The sequence below is a fragment of the Balaenoptera ricei genome, chromosome 5 (assembly GCF_028023285.1).
Source record: "Balaenoptera ricei isolate mBalRic1 chromosome 5, mBalRic1.hap2, whole genome shotgun sequence".
NCBI lineage: Eukaryota > Metazoa > Chordata > Mammalia > Artiodactyla > Balaenopteridae > Balaenoptera > Balaenoptera ricei.
Window position 1 is genome coordinate 116,573,076 of NC_082643.1, and position 24,721 is coordinate 116,597,796.

The following is a 24,721-nucleotide window of genomic DNA, read 5'->3' on the forward strand; positions in this document are numbered from 1 at the left end:
TAAACTTCCTTATTTATTTTTTCTTAGTTCTTTCTAAAATGCAACATTATATGGGCATGGAGAACCCTGTGGTGATTTTTACTTGATCTAATTCAGAGTTGATAACTGGAAGGAAAGGTCATAGAACCTCTTACTGAATCACAGCTAACAAATTTACAGAATAATATTCTACTATATTCTAATATACAGTAGAACATACTACTTAGAATATACTAATATAGTATAGAATATTTTTTGTTGTTCTTTTTCATTGACTCCTTAGATTTAGCCTTCTCAAAAATAATTTTTCCAAGTAGGTGGCATATGTACAAATCACTTCATGAGTATGCAAATCAAATAGTTCCAATTGTTCAATATTAACTACTGACAATAAGAGAGTGGGTGGTCCGATCATTAATGACAAAGCAGCTTCACCATTTCAAGAACGAGCTGACTGTCTAGAAAGACTGGCTATTAAAATGACAGCACCTTCATAATCAACAATATACAACAAATTTGAAAAGCTGATGGGAAAACATGTTTTACTGTGGACACATTTATATTTCTCTAAATGCAATGTATACATTCATGTTATTACAAAGGGAAAACAAGGATAAAATGTGAACACTCCACTTACTCTTTTAAAATGCCTCAAAAAAAAAAAAAAAAAAAGAGGAGAGAAAAATCAACTTAAATAAGCCAGGATTTTTATTCTTTCATTGCATATGACAAACTTTTAGGTTATAATGTGTAATCATCAAATTAATAACGTAGATTTTGAAAATGATCCACTACACATTAGCACACAGACACACACACACACACACACACACACACACCCCACAATGAAGTTATTCACCTATTAGAGAAACTGCAAAACCAACAGCACATAGGAGCCTAAGGCAGAATAACACATAATGGATATTAAATTTAAAATTCTACCTTTAAAAAAACTTGTATAATATGCAATATATAATTTATAGACATAAATAAAATGTACATGGTGCTTTACAATTTGCAGAGTGTTTTCATATTAAATTGTTTGATTTTCACAATAACCCTGAGAGAGACACAGGACAAGGGTTATTATTCTGGTTCTAATAATGAAGAACTGAAGCTCAGTAAAGTTAAAATATAGCTATAGTAACTTAATAAACAGCAAATTTCTAAGAAACAATAAGGTGGCTGAGAAATTTTTACATTGAACATAAAACAATTAGAAAGAGAAAAAACAAAAGGGAGACTCAAGTAGACATATAAAACCAAATGACATTAAAGAAAGCATATTTATATAACTACATTAGTACCATCACCTCTGCTAATGGCAGCAGAAAGAGTCCCCATAACTTTCTACAAAAGAAATGGCTAAAATTTTGCATATCGGAAATAATAAAAATGAAAAGTATCCTTTTACCTTCTTTGTTAGAGCAGGCATTTTAAAAGACTCCACCAACTTTATATAACTACTCCTCAAGAACATATTGATGGAGATTATTTAGAAAAAAGTATCTCCTCATTTATAACTCATATTGAATTAAAAGTCTACCTGATTCATCACTAAAATAATAAGAATTCCACCCACTAACATCCCCATAGTTATATCTGAGCTTACTGCCATCTTTGAACAACAAATCTATCACTTAATTCAATAGAAGCAATGGAGCTGTGATCTGATCATTTGGTCCAATAAATTCTTTAAAAAATACAAAAACAAAAATTAAACAAAACAGACCTCAAGCAGGCTTTTCAAAAAGGCTTTCTTTCCCACTCATAATTGTCATTTTACTTTGAAATATTCACATACAATCAGGTCTTCCAAGTCATCCAATTTATTTCAAAGGCTTTTTACATGCCATTCCTCAATGCTGATCTATTTTAAATACAGTTTTATTGTATCTAGTATTAGATATTGTGTACAATGAAACATACTAAACCTTAAACTCTCCACCTAGATTAGTCTCAGAAACCACCACTGTGCATACCATACTTCCACACATCCTAGCACTTAAAAGATACTGATTTAGAAAGGCAATTTGCTGCAAAAGTTAATAACTGAATTTAATCAAAGTTTGCTACATTTTTGCTTAAAAACAAGTGAAACAAAGGAAGAAGCAGGTAATACAATGGCATATACTCTCTTATAATATCTAAATTAGTACCTGCAAAAGCTTAATGAAGTTTGCAGATACCTTGCAAGTCTAGGGCATGGACAACACTCCAAATCACTGCAATGAGGTACTCAACAAACCAAAACTTTTCAACAAAGTACATGGCATTTAGATCTGAAAATATAACAAACACTATGGCCCTTCATTCATACTAAAATTAATATGATAAAACTAGTCAAATGAAAAGTAATTATGAAAGCCAGGCCAAGGGCTAAAGAAAAAAATATATACCGCAAAGCTAGGGGTTAAAAAAACGGCAAAAATATCCCTCTGGCTTCGCGTGACTTATTATCACATTATCATACACTAAAAAAGTCCAAATGCTAATGAGAGGTTAGAATTGGCAAACCCCATCACAATGTCAAATATGCATGCTATTAAAAACTCCATTTCCCCCTCAGGTAAATAAATATGCATCATGTCTACTGCAACACTTCTTTTCATGTAGTAGAATATTCAAGGTAACAGCTTACAGAATAAAAATATCTTGGGGTAAAATGACCCCACACATTCCTGTGTATAATACAGCAATCAAAATTATAAATACATAATATATATTCTTTCCTTCCTTGCTTTGTTTCACCAATTAGAATGTTCATTTAATGATCATATACAGCCTTTTAGATAGACTGCTAAAAAACCCCTACTATTCACATTTGCCAAAAAACAGAAGTAACCTATGTGTCTACCAACAGATTAGTGGATAAACAAAATGTGGTATATACCTACAATGGAATATCATTTAACCTTAAAAAGGAAGGAAATTCTAACACATGCTACAACATGGATGAACCTTGAGGACATTATGCTAAGTGTAATAAGCCAGTCACAAAAGGACAAATATTGAATGAGTCCACTTGTACGATGTATGCAGAGTATTCAAATTCATTGGGACAGAAGATAGGCTGGGGGGAGGGAAAAATGGACAGTTATTGCTTAACAGGTACAGAATTTCAGTTAGGGAAGATGAAAAAATTCTGGAAATGGATACTGGTGATGGTTGCACAACAATGTGAAAGTACTTAACACCACTGAACTGTACACTTAAAAGTGGTTAAAATGGTATATTTCATGTTACATATATTTTACCATGATATTAAAAAAAAAAAAAAACTTTACTAATTACATCTATCCTTCACTCTCCTTAATGTTTCTGCTAAGGAATAATAGCATTTCCATAATTCTTTGTAAATATTTTGTGTCATTTAGTTAATGAATATCTTTAAAAGGCAGTACTTCTTTACGTTAATAATTGAAATCGGAAATAGGTCCAAAACAAAACATCAGGCTCACTAATAAATGAGACTCTGCATTGAGAAAAAGTGGAAGGAAGATCGCATTTGGGTCAGTGAATTTGGGCCAGTGAATTTGAGCAAGGCCTAGAACCAAACAGCTGCAATGTACTCTCTCCATCTGGGAAGCCATAGTCAGATGGAATATATGCACCTACAACAATGTGGTAGGTCCCTCATTATTTTTCACAACTCCAGATTAGCCTTTCGAATCATAAAAAGTTCAGCAAATTGCCTAAGGTCATCTTGCTGATGTTAGAAATCAGTTTCCAACTCTTTATAAAAGAGCTGACAAATCACAGCTTTTATATATTGCAGACTCAGAAGAATGAGTGAAGAATCAAAGTATTTCTTTGAAAATCACTATTGTGAGGAGAAAAATTTCAGTTGCATGAATCAATAAATTAAACTCCTATCTATGAAATCACTGTACTTTGTTTTCTGACAGTTCTCCCTAAACTAGATCTGAGTATTATACAAGATGGTCTGTACATGTTCCCTTCCGATATGCTCCATAAATAATGGCTTCATGTGTGTGGCTGTTTAAATATACCCATTTAAAAACCCACAAGGGAGAAAGAATGTGTGGGAAAGTTAACCAGTCTCATATTTTTAGTTGACTTACCAACCTGATTTTTTTTAATGAAAGCGGACTACTGCACAATGGATGAACGCAAAAGAATGTTTTTCATGTGTTGTCATCCTCTTCGGATTCTAGCAAACACACGTTACTTTTCATGATCCCTGTATCTCTCTCTTTGGAATCCTGTATATATATATATGGTTTGAATGAAAATATAACACTAAGATATATAATGAAATAACATCAGTAGATACTAATTAAAGCATTTTATGAAAGATGTAATGTGGGGAACAATGCTTATCAATTCACTTGGAAACAGCCATCAAATTGTAAATATATATGGCAATACAGAACCATCCAACAAATGTCTCACCATTAATGCAAAGTAGGTTTTTTAATGTTGTAAACATAAATACTAACTGAATTAGCATACCCCTTCCAAAAAAAAAAAAAAAGTTCCTTCGTTCTTTTTCATTCCTGAAACTGTTCATAGCACTTAGAAGCACAATACATGAAAATAATCCACAGATGGGTTAATCTTGCATTGCCAGATCAAGAAAATACAATGCTGCAAAAGAGAAGTGAAATTCATCACTCAAATTTCATGGGAAAGAGAGGCAGCCTTCTTAGGCCTTTAATGAATCCTAAATTCACTCTTCAATTTAAAAGATGAAAATGGAAACTTCTCACTGATTATCAAGCTAATCTGGGATTTTAGTGAAAGGCAACTTCAGCCCACTTCTTCTCAGCACCCCCAGCCCCCCAATCACTCCTCAAAACAGCTCTCCACCACAAAAGCAAAATATCTAGCAAATTTTATACCAGTGTCCACAAGACTATGGGTATCTGCCACAGCCTGGCAAGTAATGTGCAGAAACAGACACCTCTCCTACAAAGGGGTAACAGGAAGGGGTGGGTCTAGTGTAAGAATATTACCACACTTCCCATTCAATCAAAAGAAAAATACCCATTTGCATCAATATTCTAACAAAAATCCATGATACAAATAAAGATCCCCAGGCCAAATTCTTTCCAGTAATAGTTGACATGAGTAAGGAGATCATACAGGAATAGACAGGTTGGATTGATGATTCTTTGACGTGAAACAGATGTTCCTTTCAACTCTGGGCACAGCTAATTTAAAATAATGGTTAAACAAAGACCTTCTGAATTGGTATGATGTCTCTATTCCTCATACATAAAGGAAGATTGTCGTAATTCACTTTCTTACTCTGAAACTCTACTTCCATTTCTTTTTCACACATCAAAAGATCTATCTAGGGCTTCCCTGGTGGCGCAGTGGCTGAGAATCTGCCTGCCAATGCAGGGGACAGGGGTTCGAGCCCTGGTCTGGGAAGATCCCACATGCCGCGGAGCAACTGGGCCCATGAGCCACAACTACTGAGCCTGCGTGTCTGGAGCCTGTGCTCCGCAACAAGAGAGGCCGCGATAGTGAGAGGCCCGCGCACCGCCATGAAGACTGGCCCCCACTTGTCGCAACTAGAGAAAGCCCTCGCACAGAAACGAAGACCCAACATGTTAAAAATAAATAAATAAATTTATATAAAAAAAAATCTATCTAAATTACAATACTTTCTTACCTATGTGTTACATGCACATATGTTATAATGAAAATTAATCAGATTAGTAAATCAATAATTCCTATAGTACACTACAGGGTACTATCTTTTTCATAAACTATTTTGTATTTCTTGAATGTGTGTTTGTGTGTGTACAGTATTTCCTCCAGTCCTAGGAACATATACAAGATAAATAAAAACATAGGTTTTCACAATAAACTTGGACACAAGTGTTCATAGCAGCATTATTTATACTAATAGCCAAAAAATGGAAACAACCCAAATTCCCGTCAACTGATGAATGTATAAACACAATGTGGTATATCCATACAATGGAACATTAGTCAACAATAAAACATGCTACAACATAGATGAATTTTGAAAACCTTATGCTAAATGAGAGAAGCCAGTCACAAAAGACTACATAATGTATGATTATTTGTCTATAAAATGCCTAGAATAAGCAAATTTATAGAAATACAAAGTAGACTAGTGGTTGCCTGGAGTTGGCAGGGGAAAGAAGGAAAGGTGGGAACAGGGAATAACTGCTAATAGGTAAGAGGTTTCTCTGGGGAATGAGGAATCTCACATTTAACACATCAAAACGTGAACTCTTGATTTTCCACCCCAATCTAATTCTACTCTACTATTTCGCATCTCAGTTAATAGCACCACCTTTGGAGAGTTGATTTGGCTACAAATCTAGTAGTCATGCCTGTTCACTTTCCTTCACACCTCACAATCTTTCCATCAGCAAGTCCTATATTTTCTCCTTCCAAAATACATCCTTCTCACCATATCTACTGCCTCTTTCACATCTCCCATAGGCTGCAAGAGTCTCCTAACTAGTCTTGTTTTCACTCACACATCCTTCCAATTTCTTTTCCACATGGCAGCCAGACAGAGATTTTTAAGACAAAATCTGGTCATATCACTTCCCTGATCCACATCCTCAATATGGCTTACCACTGCTTTAAAATAAGATTCAAACTCCTTAATATTGGCTAAAAGGCTCTATCCAATCTGCCCTCTGCCCACCTCCCAAGATCACTGTGCTGTGTACGTCTCTCCTCCTGGCTAATTACACTCCAGATTTGATGACTTTCTTCCTACTCTTTAGTAAGCTCATTGTCACCTTGGTCTTTTGGCCTGGAATGTTCTTCTCTCACATTTTCTCAGTTTGCTTCTTATTATTAACGTCTCAGCTCAATGCTAATGTCCTCAGAGAGGCCTATCCAAAGTAACCCCATTTGGGGTCACTAACTTATAGCCCTGGTTTATTTACTTCATAGCACTGTATGTCACTTTCCTATCTAAATGGCTCCTCCAGCCTCTCCCATACCAAGTGTGCTCACACCTGTATTTCTAGAATCTAGAACTATGCCCACCCACAGTAGCTGCTCAATAAATGTGTGTTCAGTAAATGAGTGAATGAATGATGACTGATGTAATGGGGGTAAAATAAGACATGAGATCCCTTGGGAACTAGAGAAACAAAGTCCAGGGCTACAAAAACTTCAGCATAAAAGACCTCAAATTTCCATTTATTAGACAAAAGCGAGTAACTCAGAATGGTGTAAAGATGTCTTCTTTTCTAGAACTTAGAAGTCCAAACTCAAGACACAATGTCGTTTGTGGGAAATCAGGTGGTAGAGGGAGAGAAAAGTAGGAGTAATTATATACTAAACATCATAGTAACATGCAAAGGGAGAAAGAACTGGGAAATGAATAAGGGAGTGGAAAAGTATTTGATGCAAGAAGAAAAAAATGAAACACATTCTGATCACATCTACCACAATTACAATCTTTGGGTTCATTGCCTTTGTAGTGAACTTAGGAAAACAAACAGAAAAATGACACAAACTTTTAAGAAAATTATTCACTATACCAATGCTTTTGGGAAAACTTATCTAACCAAAAGTCCTTATCATCAGAGTCAATGAACTAGAGATATGCATATAGGAAAGTAAGCAAAGGCACATAAAATTGAGTGTTCGTGATGATAAACCTTATTAAAGGTTGGTAATAATACATCCAGGATGAACTAGCTTATGTCTTAACAATATTTATTTCATATTCCTGATCTGTAATAATTTTCCTCCATAAGCAGTGCTTTCCTACTGATGAAATTATGGACAACTCAAACATTAAAAGCTGCCTGCAGAGTCTTTGTTTATGTAGAGAAACTGAAAAAAATTGATAGAAATTAGGGAAATAGCTAATTTAGATTGTGAACTGAAGAGTCCCCAGGCTTCCCTTTCAGGTAGAAAGAGAAATCTGCTACCAAACATTCCAAAATGGTATCATTGTGGCTTTCATTCCTGTAGAATAAAATTTTCTTCCCAATTTTCTGCTTTCTAACTTCCTCCCCACCTCCTCTGTCCTGCCAGATGTACCGTACAAAGAACATAATAGAATGACAACAGCAAGGGCTTTTGCTATTACCTAGGGTTGGACTTAAATTCTATTCTTACTAGTTGTACAAATTAAAGAAAATTAATGTTAAAAAAAAAAAAACAAAACAGAAAAGCAAAAGAAAAAGAAACCTTCCTCCTTAAATGTTTAAAAAGTGCCAGAATCCCACCTCACCTTGTGAAGCCCTAGGCAGTTTGGGCCTAGCTTCAAGGCCGTGTTCACTGTACCTGCTAATGATCCACTGCACACTGCTTTTGGGGGACCCCTCTCTACAATCCCCAAAGACCATCTCAATTCTGTTCTCTCTAAGCTCTCAATCCTACTTCTCTTATTCTCAGCTGAACTGTTAACCGTCTTCTTCTCCAGTCCAAATGCCTTAGCATCTGTGCAATCTTCTCCTGCTGCCCCCTGAAGAAGAAGAATGTCTTTTTCCCACACACACCCAAGTCTCCAGGACTCAACCCCCCAAATTTTACCCTCTTCCCTTACATTATCAGTCTTTCTATTCTCTAGTGATTCTTTTCCCTCTTCCTTCAAATAAGCTTCAGTTTTACTTATCACCAAAGTTAATTCCCTTGACTGGGTTAATCCCTGAAATTACCCCTCGGCATGTATGTCTGTCTCTCTTTTCCTATTTTATTAAACCAGCAAGGTTTTACATGCTATCTCCATTTATTCTTTAATCCAAAGAAAGAGGTTTTTTTCTTTCTCCATTCAGCAAATATTTATTAAATACCAATTATATTTCAGGCAACATGCTCAGTTACGAGGATGTGAAGATGAATGACAGACCAGCCTGATCCTCATGACTGCTTCGCTCACATGACGAAATTCTGCTGTCTGAGAAACCCAGGCCTTTTCTTGGTCCTCATTTCTTTCTATTTCTCTGTAACATCGAACATCACTAGCCATCCCCTCCTTTGCAAAAATTCTCTGAGTTCAAAGCACTGCATTTTCCTTTTCTGACATATCCCTTCACTTCTCTTAAACTAATCCTACTTCCCCCTTTCATCCATGAAAATGCAGGTATTCCCCCCCATCACCGTCCTAGGCTCTCTTTTCTTTCCTTTCTATCTTCTCTCCTTTGTGATCTTTTCCACTAGCACGTCATCTCTGTGCAGACAAGTCACAAATAGCAGCTAAACTGATCATTGCAGTTTATTATAGATTAAAAACAAAGAAACAAACAAACAAACAAGGCTTGGAGAGGTAACGAAGTTCACCCAAGGTCACAAGGACTAGGAACTGGTAGAGACAGGTCTTGAACCTTGGCGATCTGATTTCAGAGCAGATGCTCTTAACCTATACAGTATACTGCGCTGCTTCCCCAGTCCCTTTGTGAAGGACCACGCTCAATTTTCAATGGTCTTTGAGATATTTCAACCTGAATATACAGCTTAAACACACGTCAATTCATCATTTTCCTTCATTAAAATCAGTTCTTGATTTCGACTTCTCAGTTTGTTATATGAAAGTTACAATTTTCCCCATGATTCAACTTGAAACCCTAGTCAGCCTTATCCTTCATCATCTTAAGGTTTCAGAATTTCAGCATCTTACACCCTAAGCCAATCCATCCTTCTTACTCACTGCTGCCCAGTAATGTCTTAGATGACCTATTTAAAGTGTCACCACTGTATTTAAGACAATATTCTCAACTTGGCAATCAAAGACCTTCATACGTTTACAAGCTTTTTTTTTTTTTTTTTCCTGATTTCCCACAGATTCTCTATCTTCTGCCCAAACATTTCTGCACCCCTGTGTCCTTTATCCTTTTTCCTTCCTCCCATCCATCTTAACTTCTACTTCCTCAGTGTTACTTTTCTTGCTTCCGCAACTAAATGTCACTACTAGGTACACTGAATTATCATACTACATTGTTTTATTACTCATCTTTATCTTTTCTGTAATCATTTATGTGTGTCTCCTATTCTCCAAACCATGCTATAAGCTTTTTTGTGGGAACTGAGCGTATTTTATTATTTTCATGCCTCCTACAGCTTGCTTTTGACAGGCATAATGCAAAGAGTTCTGACATCTTTTAGGGAAAACGCTAACCTTGCTTTCTTTCCTCATCAAGAGTAGATATAGGCTATCGTATTCTTCATTATTAAATGTTAAGCTCCCAAAGGTACATAATCATACAGAGGAAAAGAGAGACAGACTTTACTTTCTTGGGGATAAAAAAGCAGGATATAAAATGTTTTAAAGATAGAACATCTTTATAGGAATAGGGTTACTGACCCAGAGACCTACCCCAATTCCAGCCCAGGTAATTCGCTCCTTGCTCTCTAAATCCCTCTGCTATTTCAGCTGGATAATGCTGGCTCCTCCACTCCGGGGCCCAGGAGGGAATGGGGTGTGCATTATGAAACAGCTGCAACATGCCCCTCAGGAGGACAGGCCTCACAGCACAGGGCACAAGAGTCCCCAAGTGTCCCTCACCCACACTGCAGAAGTACTGTGGGACTCAGGGGACGTCTCAGATCCTTGAATGAAAGACGCTAACCAAGCATTACTATGAGCTACAAGAATTTTTCAAAAGACTCATTTCTCACTTCCCTCCACCTTTCTTCCCCAAAGCTTGCTATAAACAGTCTGAATGAAACATTTATATGCTAGATGGAGGAGAAATTATCCTCTCAAAGCTAAGTGCTATTTTTAAGGCTGACTCTGTGTGTGTTCACTGTATATTTCTAATACTGGTATCTCTAAATTTGGATTTAGTTGGTTCAGATTATTCTAAAACATAAAGTCTCCTACCTAAAATAGTTTCTCAAAGTTTGCAAAAGGTCAACAGACATGAATTTCATTAAAAAAAATCATTATTACTTTAAAAGATTAACTATCTCAGTGATCCTTTAGCCATCCCTGTTCAAGTCCTAGGGCCTTCTCTATACTATGTCACTGGCAGATTATGGATACTGTGATTATTAGCACTAAATAGAGGAGACAGCACTGTAAGTAATCCAATCATTGGTTCTCTGTCAAGATGAGATAGGATATTTTTTTCTTTCAAAGAGACTTAAGGTTAACAATTAAATTTTGTTATCCCTTTTCCTGATCATAAAATACACAGGAAGCAGGGGGCAAAGTCAATCCAAAGAATATTTATTTCCAAAAATAATTTCCAAAACACATAAATACTAGTGAAAGTAGGCCTCAATCCTATTTACATTTATAGGAGTTCAATAGTTCTCTGATACTTTTTTTTTTTTCCTTCTCCAGTTCTACTAGAATGAAAACTGGCCTAAATGAAAACTGGCCTGAAATCAGGAGCCCTACACTCAGATAACAGGAGTAGACTTTGACCCTGAAATTCTGCTTGCAAACTGGAATTAGGATTTTTCCCACCCTACTTTCTAACGACTATACCAACCTTGAGTCACTGTTTTTGAAGTCAATAGAAGGCTTTCTCCTCCACAAAGCTCCTACCCCAAAACAAAAAAATTCTACTATAAATTATATATATATATATATATACATATATCTATATGTATATATAGAGAGAGAATAAAACAATATAGCCCCCCTTTAAACTACAAGTTACATAGCCCTTAATATTAACAAAACTGGGGAGATCTTACAAATTAAAATGTTTTATAGATGCTAAGTTCCCTTAAAAAAAATAGGAGGAAAATATTGCAGGGTTAAGCCTAGCTAGGGAGGTTAAATATTTAAATTGAAGTTGTCTTCTAAGTGAATGAGAGATTTTTTCCATTATTTAAGTGAAGGGAATAAATGACTATTTTCTACTATCAGCTTGTGCTAAATTATATATCATATCACAGAATTAATCTGTTAATTTTGGGCTTTCCTTAAAAGAGTATAGTGTATACAAATCTAACTGCTAAAAGTTCTGGGTCCCTAAATATGTATTCATTTATCATAATATGATGTAGTTTGGGAGTCATTTATTCATTCATCTGTTCAGTAAATATCTGTGAAGGGTCCCAGGCACTACTCTAGACACTGGGAATTCAGGCAGTGAATAATGTCAATACCATTTTTAGACATCTTACTTACCTGTGGCTTTGAACCAAAACCTGCATTTTCTTAACAAGTTATTCATCCAATAGCACAACTGCAGAAACCATCTAGTTTTTCTTGTTTATAAACACAAATGGGATTCCCTAGGGCACTTTTAATATTGGTTGATTTTTTTTAAAAACTCTAATTATCCTCCTGTCCTTCATCTTTCACTCAGTCCCTCAAATTTTTTTTTTTTTGTATTTGCCTCAAAGCTAAATAAAACAAAATATGAGGTAGATAAGTTGTTATTCCTCTCTTATCAGCTGTTCATCCCTAATGACTCATGGTTGTAAAATCCCCAAAACCCAACATATTTAATACCTTCTAACAGATCCTGCTGCACTTAAATGATTCACTGAAAGAAAAAATGTCCATCTCTTTTCATCAATTTTTGCATGCTTTCATGAAACGTTATATACAGTAAGTTGACCACTCAGGGTTAAAAAATACTTATCTACTTTCCAGTTCACTCTTAATTGGCACTTAACGATTTCTTTGCTTCTCATTAATTTTTTTAATAATATCCTATTATATCTTTTCTATACATCTTTAAATTCAAAAGTGGTCATTTTCAAAACCCAGTCCCAAGATCAGCTCCTCTAGTAAGTTTTTCCTTACCTTTCAACAACCCAGTTACTTCCTTATACCCCAGAATGAGTAAATACTTCCATTGTGATACTCATCAACCTGCCTGATAATATACTTCAATTGTGACACTTATCAACCTGCCTGGTAATATACTTGACTCCACATCTCTTTCACCTTGAAATGAAGGCCCTTATCTTTGTACTTTTGTTTACCTAGCAGGGGGTGTGGAACAAGGTAACTCTTCTTTTGTTAAATTGAAATTGAGGGCTTCCCAGGTGGCACAGTGGTTAAGAATCTGCCTGCCAATGCGGGGGACACGGGTTAGAGCCCTGGCCCGGGAGGATCCCACATGCTGCGGAGCAACTAAGCCTGCACGCCACAACTACTGAGCCCACGTGCCACAACTACTGAGGCCCGGGCGCCTAGAGCCCGTGCTCCGCAACAAGAGAGGCCACAATGAGAAGCCTGCGCACTGCAACGAAGAGCAGCCCCCCGCTCCGCAACTGAAAGCCTGTGCACAGCAACGAAGACCCAACACAGCCAAAACAAACAAATAAATAAATAAATTTATTTAAAAAAATTGAAATTGAAATTTAGAATCATGCTTCCCAAAATTCAGTTTTACTAGCATACTTAAATGTTATTGGTGGAAATGTACAACATTTGCATAATGCAATCTGGCAACATTTATCAAGAATTTTGATAATTCAATCCTCTAACCCATTAATTCTCCTTTATGAATATCCCCTAAGAAAAGAATTAGAAATATGAAAAAGTTTAACAAAACAATGTTTACTATCATGTCATTTATCATAGCAAAGAATGAACTTTTTAAAAAAAACTAGCAATACTAAAACTGATGCTTTACTTAGTGAAGTGTAATTCAAAGGATTTGTAGTCACAGAGGGAAATTTTATAACATTAAGCAAAAAAGCAGGACACAAAATTGTGTATTTTAGTCTAGTATTCTGACAAATTAAGAAGAAAAAAAGAAAGAAAACAAAATAGTAACAGTGATTGTTTGGGGTAATAACTTTGAATGTGTCTTCCTCTTTCTATTTTTCTGTACTTCCCTGATTCTGTATTTAGAATATATATTTTTATATAATTTTTAAGTGTTTTTATCCAAGTTGGTAATAAATAATTTAAAAAGTATTTCAGAGGTATGTCCAAAGTGTACATTTCTCTCTGTAACAAATATGAATATATAATCTTTAATATAAAAGCATATGCAATTTGCTTTACTAAAATAATAAAAGATTCATTATAAATAAAGTTTCTACAAAATGGCCAGAATGTTCAGCTGAACTAATTTCACAAATCACTTCTGCCACATCTGGCCTTTAAATTGCCATTTAAAAATATGATTGAAATGCTTTTATGAAAAGAGCATATTTTCTAGAATATATATATGATATACACTGTAAAGTTATAGAATTGTGAAATCCCCAATTTCCTGTAACATATCACACAAGAAAAGTTCCTTGAAGAGGAAATACAAATAAGTGCTCTAAAATATGTGTTCTGTTTTCCAATATTGAAACAAGTACACTTCCCAGTCCTTCTACCAAGTTTCAGAATTGACAGACAGAGCAATTATAACAGCTGGCCTCTAACTGCCTTTACTAAAAAATCAAATAATTACTCTAAGCAAATAATATCCATGATTTGTATATCCAAAACTCTATAAAGTATCACCAAAATGCTTTTTAAAGTGAGCTTTGTTAAAAGCTAAGTGAAAAAGTAACCACCTCTGGAGAATGGATCAAAAATTTTTAAATCCAAACATGTTATAAAAATTTAATGATGACATGAATCTGACATTTCTGAAGTGATACTGATGGACACACAGACAATGAAAATGTCACCCCTTATTATTGAGCCACTTTACATTACATGGTTTAAAAAAAAAAAAAAGCAATGAGAATTTGTACGCAGTTGCTCAAAAATTTACTGAATTATACAAAATTCTTTCCAATGAATAATTTGTCATCTGAAAGCTAATGGAATAATTAGGGAATTGTCAATAATTGGGAATTAATTTATTCAGTTAGTTTATGCCACCTGACATGAAACCTTAGCTCAATTTTCATTTATTTTATCTGTCATAGGACTCTGTTAATCAGAGGTCTATTTCAAAAGACAGAATCTTATTTGCTCACCCATTCATCTGTCCACTCATTCAACAAACACTGACAAGTATACGCAATATTGTAATTACTGTGCCAGGCACAAATTCAAAGATAAGTTTAAAAATGTCCACAAGATGCTTGAAAGCTACAACATAAATAACTGCAATACAAGGGGAGAGATGTGACAAGCTCCTAACGAAACATGAAAAAGCTACGCAAAGGACGAGAAAAATCATCACATCTGGCTAGAGAAGGGAAGGAGGGGTGGAGAGGAAGTCAGGGGTGGCTTCCTGGAGGAAGCAGCACCTGAACTGGGTCTTAAAGGAGAGAGTAGTTCAACAGTACTAGGTGTACTCATTCCACCTGCAGGGTGGGGCCGGACTTTTTCCCTTCCTTTGAACATACTGCTTTACTTTGCCTGGCCAACCATTTCTCCTTCTTTTCTAACAGGCTCACTTATCATTCTAAACACAATCTCACACATAAATCTCTTCATGAAATCTGTGATACCAACCACCTCCAACCGTATCTCCGTTGAAGGCCCTGTGAATACCTCTATTACAGCCCTTAAAAGCTCCGTATACTGTATTTACCAGGCCAGCATCCACATTAATAGACCATGAAATACCTGAGGGCAGAATCTCTACCTTTCACGTCCATCTCTAGATCTGAGCAAATGCTCAGCACAGTGGGTACTTAGAGGTCTAATGATGAGGTGACTAAATGAATAAAAATTGTTGCAACTATCAGCTGGGAAACCTGTGTAAGAAGCTATTTAAAAGAGTTGAATTAAGAGGAAAAGAAAGCTCAAATTAGAATGGTGAGAAAGAAGAGAAGGCTAAGGAGTTGAGATAGGTTAAGGAAAAGACTGGTTAAGGAAAAGAAAGGAATTAAGCCTTCCTGAAAGCCTGGGGAAATTATGGTGCCATTCACAGAAGGAGAAAATTGATGAGTCCACTGGGGACGTGGAGAGTTTGGGCCTGGATTACTAGTGAATACACTTCAGCAGAAATTTAAGTTATCTATAACATAGTCTCCAAAAATTGCAAAAGTATTTCTTTACCAAAACATCAAATTTTAATTTAAACACTGATGCCATAATGTGACATATCTCAACTCTCTATAACTTCCCTATAAGATAGAATAAAAATCTGATTAATTTTCACTTACTACATTTACCTTTAATAAGTTAGTTTTATACAACTTACTCTTACTGATTTCAATGTGTATACAACATCATAAATGAAATTTCTTCAAAAGGAATTTCCTGTTACTAAAAAAATTCCAAATAATTTAAGCCTTCCCTAGCCTTAAGGGAGAGGGTAAGATTATATATTAATATATGAGAATTAATGCAGTTTATTCCATGATTTATACACATACAACTCAAAATAAAATACAATTCACCTAGGTAATAAGTGCATAGTTTTTCCATTGGCACCTGATTCATCGACTAAGATCAACCAGTTAATTAAAAAGTCCCAGAGTATAGGGAAATAAAAGAGGTAGCTCTCCCAAAAAAGTTAGGGATAGTGATTAACTCTTAGAATGAGGCAAGGGATGGGAATCAGCAAGAACACACAAGCAGCTTCAAAAGTAAAGGGAATGTTCTAATTACTAAGTTGGGTGGAGGTTTACTAGGTGCTTGATTACTGTTTTATAATTAAATATGCATAATTGCATATATCAAATTTTATGTAACAAATTTTTTTAATCCCTGTGCAATCTAACAAAAAGTAGAGAACCTTAGGTAGAACAATTAACTGTATATAAATATTACATAACAATATTATACATATATCTTTATACTACTTGCTATACCCACGAGTTATTTTTCCAACAAATAAAAAACTTAAGTTTGTATTTTCCTTTCAGTTGCCATACTTCTGTATGAGTTTGACACACACAACAGTGCTGTCCAAGAAGAAACAACGAAACACACATTCGTCTTCCAGTCTTCACTGGCCTAACAAGATGAGGCAGAGGAGAATGCCTTTCTGAGCAGGTTTCTCTGAGTTTTGGCTAAGGGCTGAGTTTTAAGTAAATCATTTAGAAGAAGTAATCCTAGGAACTTTATGTTAATCAGTTAATAAATGAAGCTCACCAAAATATTTCATTCTTCTGTAATCATTTTCCTACCATTTTAATAAGATTTTTCACTACATCGTTTTCCTTTCACAAAAGAGCATGGCGAGGCCTTCTGAAACTTCATTTTGATCTTATGTTACCGCAGCAGTTAAAACACTATCTTCGGGCTTCCCTGGTGGCGCAGTGGTTAAGAATCCTCCTGCCAATGCAGGGAACACGGGTTCGAGCCCTGGTCTGGGAAGATCCCACATGCCGCGGAGCAACTAAGCCCGTGAGCCACAACTACTGAGCCTGCGCATCTGGAGCCTGTGCTCCGCAACAAGAGAGGCCGCGATAGTGAGAGGCCCGCGCACCGCGATGAAGAATGGCCCCCACTTGCCGCAACTGGAGAAAGCCCTCGCACAGAAACGAAGACCCAACACAGCCAAAAATAAATAAATAAATAAATAAATAAATAAATAAATAAAATATAAAAAAAAACAAAAAACAAAAAACACTATCTTCTCTCACAAGTTGGAACCCCAAATATATTTTCCCCAAATAAATACTCATTTCCATACATTGCATTGGGAATATAAAGATGTATATAAGGTATAGTTCTTTTTATAAAGGAACCTGAAGTTTAGTGGGGAGATGAGTCAAGCACATACAGATCAGTACAGAAAGGTTAAGATAAGTTCTCTGTAATAGCAATCAATGGGATGTGATGATAGAAAGATCCAGGCTTTTAGAACCAGAGAAAACTGGGTTGAAATTCTTGATTCTACCATTTACTAACACTGAGGCTGTTAGTAACTCTATTTAAAAATGGAGATAACATTGTCTATCTGAATGCTGCAGTGTGGATTAAATAAAGTGTCTTAAAAGGAGATTGCAGTATTAGAAAAGGGTTCACCTAACTAAAAAAAGTCAATGATGATGTTGTTCTGTGACTGTGTATAATTATAATAGTTGATATTTAAAATCAAAACCTAACAACAAACAGAGCTGTGCTCTCTCCCCTCCAAACCTACCAGTTTCCGCATCCTAGAGTAAGAGACAGGTTATGGCAGATGAAAGGTCTATGAATTCACCTGAAGTATTGTGATATCTACTTTAACTGGAATCATAAGAATTTTGTCACCTAAAAAATTTCCTACTATAAAAATAACTTCTTACTAATAGTCGCAATAAACATACCATATGAATAAAATAACATTTTCATTATAATCAGATATCTAAACTATTTTGAACACTCTCTCCAAATTGTTTATTTAGACTTTGGTACTTGAGCCCCATCTGCATTATGGTTTTAAAAATTTATTTAAATCCATTTTATATAAAAGCCTTCCTTCATTTCCCTAGGCAGAAATAATCTTTCCCTCCTTTGAAAATCCACAGCACTTTATTCATGCTAGACTTATACCACCATTTATGTCTTCTATGCTCTCTATTTGTGTAGATGTATAAAATTTAATAATTTTAATCATTAAATATTTATCAAATAAAAACATAAAATGAGGTCACCTTTGTGAATGTGCTTAGTAATCTATAAAGCAGTATAAAATATAAATTATAAAGGTATTACATTTTAGAGTAAAAATATTTTGCTAAGGCTCCATTTAATATATCACAGTACAATTTACTAAATGATACTACTATAATTTAAAAGCTTTAAAATAGCCTTCCATGTGAACAATCATTAACCAATTGCCAATAATTTATTAAAAAAAAAAAAAAAACTCTACACACTATACCCCAATAAATGAGTATTTACTTTTTAAAAAAATACTGACCCAGCCCTAGAGACACTAGGAGTTGGCCTACCTCAGTATGAGCCCAAGGAAAAGACTTAAAAATTAATTAAAATTTGAGTTAACAAAAGAAGTTAAATGTCCAAGAAAATCCTACTATGTGCTTTAGAATAATTCATGATTGTTAACATTGAAAAAACTCATAATAAGTAATTACTAAATTTTAGTTTTTATATTGAATTGATTCAATATTTCAATGGAAATGAAAAGTATTAATCTAAATGTATAAACAATCAAGGTTCTCAGGGTGTTCAATTCCTACTGAACGATCAGTCAGGTACAGGTTATACTAGTTATTCACATCACAGTGAAGTACCTGACAACCACATTCCCTAAGTTTGCCTTGCTTAATGATGCTGGAATACTTAAAGTATTTTCATTATTTCCTGGAAATATAGATATACATGTTTATTTTCTATCTCCTACTTTTGAATATCAATAATATTTTTATTCACCAAAAGAGAAAAATAAATACTTAATAGTAAAGCCTATGTAAATGTAAATACAACTAAACATAACCAAAGGACACTAAAATGATAAGGATGATACATGCCACTTTGGGTCTCAATAATTGAAGAGTCGTAGAGATTCCATGTACAAAAATCAAATGATTTACTAATGTTTTCTGAAAATATTGTTTGAGCCAAGAAACTTTTCAAAAGTCAGTATCATTTGCCCAATTAGTTCCAAATTGCCAAATCAATAATGTATAATCAGAACAACTTGATTCACCTACATCGTCTCAGTTCTACTTCCAATTCAAGACAAGTAACCACAAGGTTGAGAAATTACAGTAATTTCTTGACTGCCTGGATGCCAAAAAAAGAAAACAATGTAGCAAGAGTTAGCTATTGACATCCTTATTACAACATAAATAAGACTACTTAGGGACATACATGCAATATTCAGATTTCACAGCTGAGACCTAATTTTCTGTACATGGTCAAAACAGTTTATAAAGTCCTGATTCATGTTCTAGTAATACCAATCTAGGAATTAACAAAACTAGCAAAATCAAAGTTTACTTGCATTATATCTGAAGTTTTACAGAAATATAAAATGAAACCCCATTCTAACTTTAGCAATAGAGGTAAAATATACTTGTAATAGCATATATTATTTCAAGTTTCTATTGTAATTTATAATATTTTACAAAACAATGACTTGTGGTATATCACAGACTCTATGTAATAAGAAGTGGTTTCTAATGATCAAAAAAATACACTGGGAGATGAACATCAAGAAGCCAGTTGTACCATAAAAAAACCTTTTACCACGGGGAGGCTTTAAAATGTGAAATAAGTCACATGTACTGTTTCCAAAGACATCTGCCACCAGAACCATCAGTCCACTGGATTCTGAACTGCAATCCCGGTACTTCATGGACTTTACATAATCTGACAGTACCTTACAGTTATAAGAATGTCAAAATAGACAAAATATCGAAAGAGAAGGGCAAATTAGTATTTGTTAAGTACTAACCTAATTTATCAAAATGATATAATTTCTACTTCTCATGGAAATAATATGAGAAAATTCTATTACCACTATCCACCATTTACTAAGCACGCCTTCTATTCCTAGCTAACAAAAAAATTTTTAGAGGACAGAAATTACATATAAAATATCAGATGACTGAAACATTTCTACACAATTTTTTATTTTAAAAACAAGTCAAATTATATATGAATGTACTTATCTATCTGACCAGTACTGTATGAATGTATGAAGAGTGCATGCAAAGAGTATGAATGCTCTTTGCATGCACGTGTTAACGCAAAAGGAAAGAAATTCTTCAACAGACTCTGAGTCTCCCAAATATGCTGTGTGTGACTAACAGCTGAGAGGAAATGCAACTGAAACTGTCTGCTGGAAATCCATTAAAATCTAAGCACAGAAAAATGCATGGGTGACAGTATAGTTGGAGGTGCAAATTTGTGCAGGAATGTAGCCAAAGTTTTGGCAATTCCCTCATGGTCTTAGATGTACTGACAATGGCCTTTCTTTTTCAGTTGTAATGTTACACTTAAAGAACATTATTTCATGGAGTTGAAGGACCTGCTTGGTCTTTAAAACAAATAGGCTTAAAACTTGGATTTACAGAGGTATGGCATTTCTAATAATACAAACAAAAATTTGCACAAAAAGTTACACGATCCACAAAAACTGCCATATGCAACCAAAAAAAAAAAAAAGTCATTACCTTAAGGTGAAAAAATGCTGTTTTGCATTTCATTCTACATTTCCCTTTAGGGAAATTACTTTAAATTTTTTTCTGCAAAAGAAGTTTTTTAGGATCATTATCTTCTGGGAAGGGAGTGCTTTGAAAGGAGAATTCATATTTTTAAGCACGTGCTCTTGGTATACTACCTTACAGACTTCTTTACATCCAGTATTTGCTTGTTCTTAGGAATGAACTAGGTATCTAACTCCTTTACACATCATTTAATAGCCACATTTGATACGAGTCACTCTGTACTGATCCCCTCCTACTATGTCCTCAAGGCTGTATAATGTGATACTAAAAAGTGAAAGCATGGTATTCTTCCATGAAGAGTTTATAGCTTACTATCAGTATAGGTTTAACAAATGTATACATTCAAAGGTATAAATATTCTATAAACAACTCTAATTGGTGTGACAATATAAAATAAATTGAACATTTTGAAGGAAAAGTACGATAGTATTTTATAGGTGAGCAGTAATAAGTAAAATTGACACAGCACTTTGCACTTTTTAAGAAGTATTTCTCATAAAATTCACTGAATCCTCAAAACAACCCGTTATACCATATAGGGATTTTTTTTCCCCCATTTTACTGAAGAATCACCTGAGACCAAGAAAAGTTAAGTGACTGAACCAAATCTACATACTAAGTACACTAAATAGTAGAACCAAGATTCAAACTGGGTTCTCACAGCTAAATCAAGGCTGCCACTGGATTTATGATTTTCAAGTTGTGTCATACAAATAATTTCCTTTGATCCTTACAACAACCCAATGAGGTAATAGCAGCTAATATTCACTTAATGCATATTACATAGCAGGCATTGTTCTATGCTGCATTAATTCACTTACTTGTCACAAAAACCCTACAAAAGGGTTATATTATTATTTGATTTTACAGATGAGAAAACTGAGGCTCACAGAAAATATGTAAACTGCCCAAGATCACACAAATAATAGGCAGGGGAATCATAATTTAAATCCAGGGCATCTGGTTCCCACACCTTCTTCTTCATCTCATTCTTCAGTAGGTTAAGAAACTTGCCCAAAGTCACAAGAAAAGAAAATTGCAAAGGGAGAACAAGAAGCATGCATGTTAGCCCTTCACCCTTACTACTTTCCCTAAATGTAATTTGAACAATAAGGATCATTAGATCCAGAAGGGGCAAGGTGGCTTTGGAGTAGATTGTTCTCTAAAGCAGAGTATGAGCAGGTGAGGGACATCAGCAGAGTAGCAGGGAGAAGGAGCTCCATCAGGCTAGAGAAGACTTATCTTCCATACATTCGAGGCAAAAGAAAGTAAAATAAAATGTATGTGAGCAGAGACAGCGTATTTGCCACTCTGGTGTAGGTAGTATGAACTGTGGTAGATGAAAAGGGATGACTCTAACTAAGAAATTAGTAAAAATGAAGCACAAGACTGATTTATTTTGAGAGAAACTTTAAAGCCATTGAAAGATATGGGATAGGTGTTGTAACGCCTCCAAAAGCACTGATACCCCACTCCTGCCAAAAGTACCTAGCACACAGGAAGAAATTATATAAGCACCGAAAAAAATTTGACTACACTTTTTCATTTTTCTTTTTTTTTCTTTTTAACACTAAAATGTCATTTACAGTCTAGCAACTCCTTTACCGTTAAAAATGTTCCTGTGGAGGAGAGAGAAGTGGGGAAAGGGAACGTAATTGAGCATAATGTGCTTCTCATTAGTTCTCATGTCCTGAATCTATGGTGTGGGTTACTTTAACAGGTAGACCATCCTCAGACTCATTAAAATCAGGTGAAGGAAATCACAACAAAATCCCATTTAAATGAATAAACTGAAATGTCAACCTAAATCTAAAGTACACGTTAAAAGTAGAATCTGCAATAAAGAGAAAAAAAAAATCATGGCAGAGACAGACACAATGATACCAGGATACTAGAAAGCAACACTTTTTAGAAGACAAATTAAAGGAAAAGTAACTCTAATGGAATTTTTTCTCTCATTACGTAAAATAAACCAGGTCACTGTAATGGACCTACACTACGGCATTTTGTTCATTTTAATTTCATTTTTATTTCATCAAGCCATAAATTCCCATGGAAACACCTTAGACACGTGCTCACAATAATTGGAATGCTTACCCTTTCAGTATAAGTACTTTTGCATGAGTTCAACAAAATAAAAAGAATGCAGTGAGGCCCCTCCAAGTTTTTTGCTTATGTCAACAGCTATTTTATGAGTATGAATTACCTTTGCGGTTATAAAGCATGTGTAAAATACATTACATGAGTGAGAAGCCTTACTGCAGATGATCCAGTAAAGGTCTGCACACAGAAACATCAAAATCAAGGTGAATTTCCTAGAATATAGCAACCATAAAATTTTCCTCCCAACGCCATTACTGTTAAATATACCTTGATGAATTAAGTTCAAGTGTAACTACAATTGAAATATATGATTCAACTGAGTTATGACCCATTTTTCCTCTCAAAAGCAAAAGGGAATAATGACAGTTGTGAGACTTACATTTTTCCATTCCAGGGTTTTTCTGAAAGTTATTTCACAGGGGAGCTAAAGGCAAAATGCACTTAGTGACATTTATTTGCTTTAAAATAGTTATTTATGCTACTACTCACAGGACAGATAGAATTTTAATAACAATTTATCAAATAACAATTGTATTTGGTCATTTATTTTTAAACTGTACAGACCAAGAGGCATTCAGGAAGGAAATAATCACAAAATGTCATATGATACCTAAGGCTACAATTATAACTAAATGACATATTTACATACAACAGAACCAACATACAACAAAACGAACAACCAACATGACAAATACACAAGTAACATATATATGTGATTGAAAATACCCACCCCTAGCAGAAAGCTTTTTGGTGTTGATAATTTTGGCAGCATATTCTTGTCCAGTAGGGATTTTCATACATCTTCTCACCACTGAGAATGCCCCCCTGAAAACCAATAATTAGCAGGTCATCAATATAATCAGCTCTGATATTCTATTAAAAACACACATCTGAGCATTTTTATTGAATTTAGTGAACTGTCAAATAGCAGTATACCATATAGTAATATCCAGAAAATGAACCGTTCTTCCTGGAAACTGAGACCTTCTTTAATGTTGAAGAATAAAATTAGATTTCATTAACTGGGAGCACACATTATTAATCAACAAAATGAAGAGAACTGCCAATTACGACGGCTCTTGTTTGCACATGAAACTTGAAAACATTTTACACTTCACACTAACACAGCACCAAATGCTCTGAGAAGAAACCCTGCAAAGAGCAGAGCTGAGGAGGAGCTGCCTACTTATTTTAGTAGGAAAAAATAAAATTAATGTGGCTCTAAGTAAATATGGTGATTGTTTTCATTAAAATAAATCTTAGGAACACTTGTGTGGGGTTTAACAAATCCTGCTATGGTGATTTCTCTGTGCCCTGTTTCGGGCTGGGGGAGGGGAGAGATTTGAATTAAGCTGCTCTTCCGACATATTCTCCATGTTTTAACAGCAGACAACATAAATATATAAGGATATGATTTTCATTACATTTAAAAGATATTTACATGTCCTCTAATTCAACCGTATGAAACAACAACACACACATAAACGCGCCCCTTTCTTAAGCAATGTTCGAAACTAGTGACAGAGGATTTGGGTTTGGGTTTGATGCTACATAAATTAACGTTCACGGCTCGGCCTCTAGGTTCTTTGCACAGGTTCTCAGTAGGTCTCCTGTCCCCTTCCTTAACATCACCAAGTACAATAGTTCTGCCAGTCAGGTGTAGGAGGTCGTTTTATACAACACTGGGCTACCCTTGGGAAGCTCTCTCCCG

The 24,721-nt window shown here is 34.9% G+C and overlaps 1 protein-coding gene across 18 annotated transcripts in view; it reads right to left on the reverse strand.

Moving 5' to 3' along the window:
• CAMK2D (calcium/calmodulin dependent protein kinase II delta) overlaps positions 1-24,721 on the reverse strand; it is a 284,880-nt gene that overhangs the window by 258,858 nt on the left and 1,301 nt on the right. For all 18 annotated transcript variants that reach the window (XM_059923487.1, XM_059923503.1, XM_059923490.1 and 15 more), the window contains exon 2: positions 23,741-23,835. In XM_059923487.1, the coding sequence (XP_059779470.1) occupies positions 23,741-23,835 (95 nt within the window). The remainder of the gene's footprint in view (positions 1-23,740; positions 23,836-24,721) is intronic.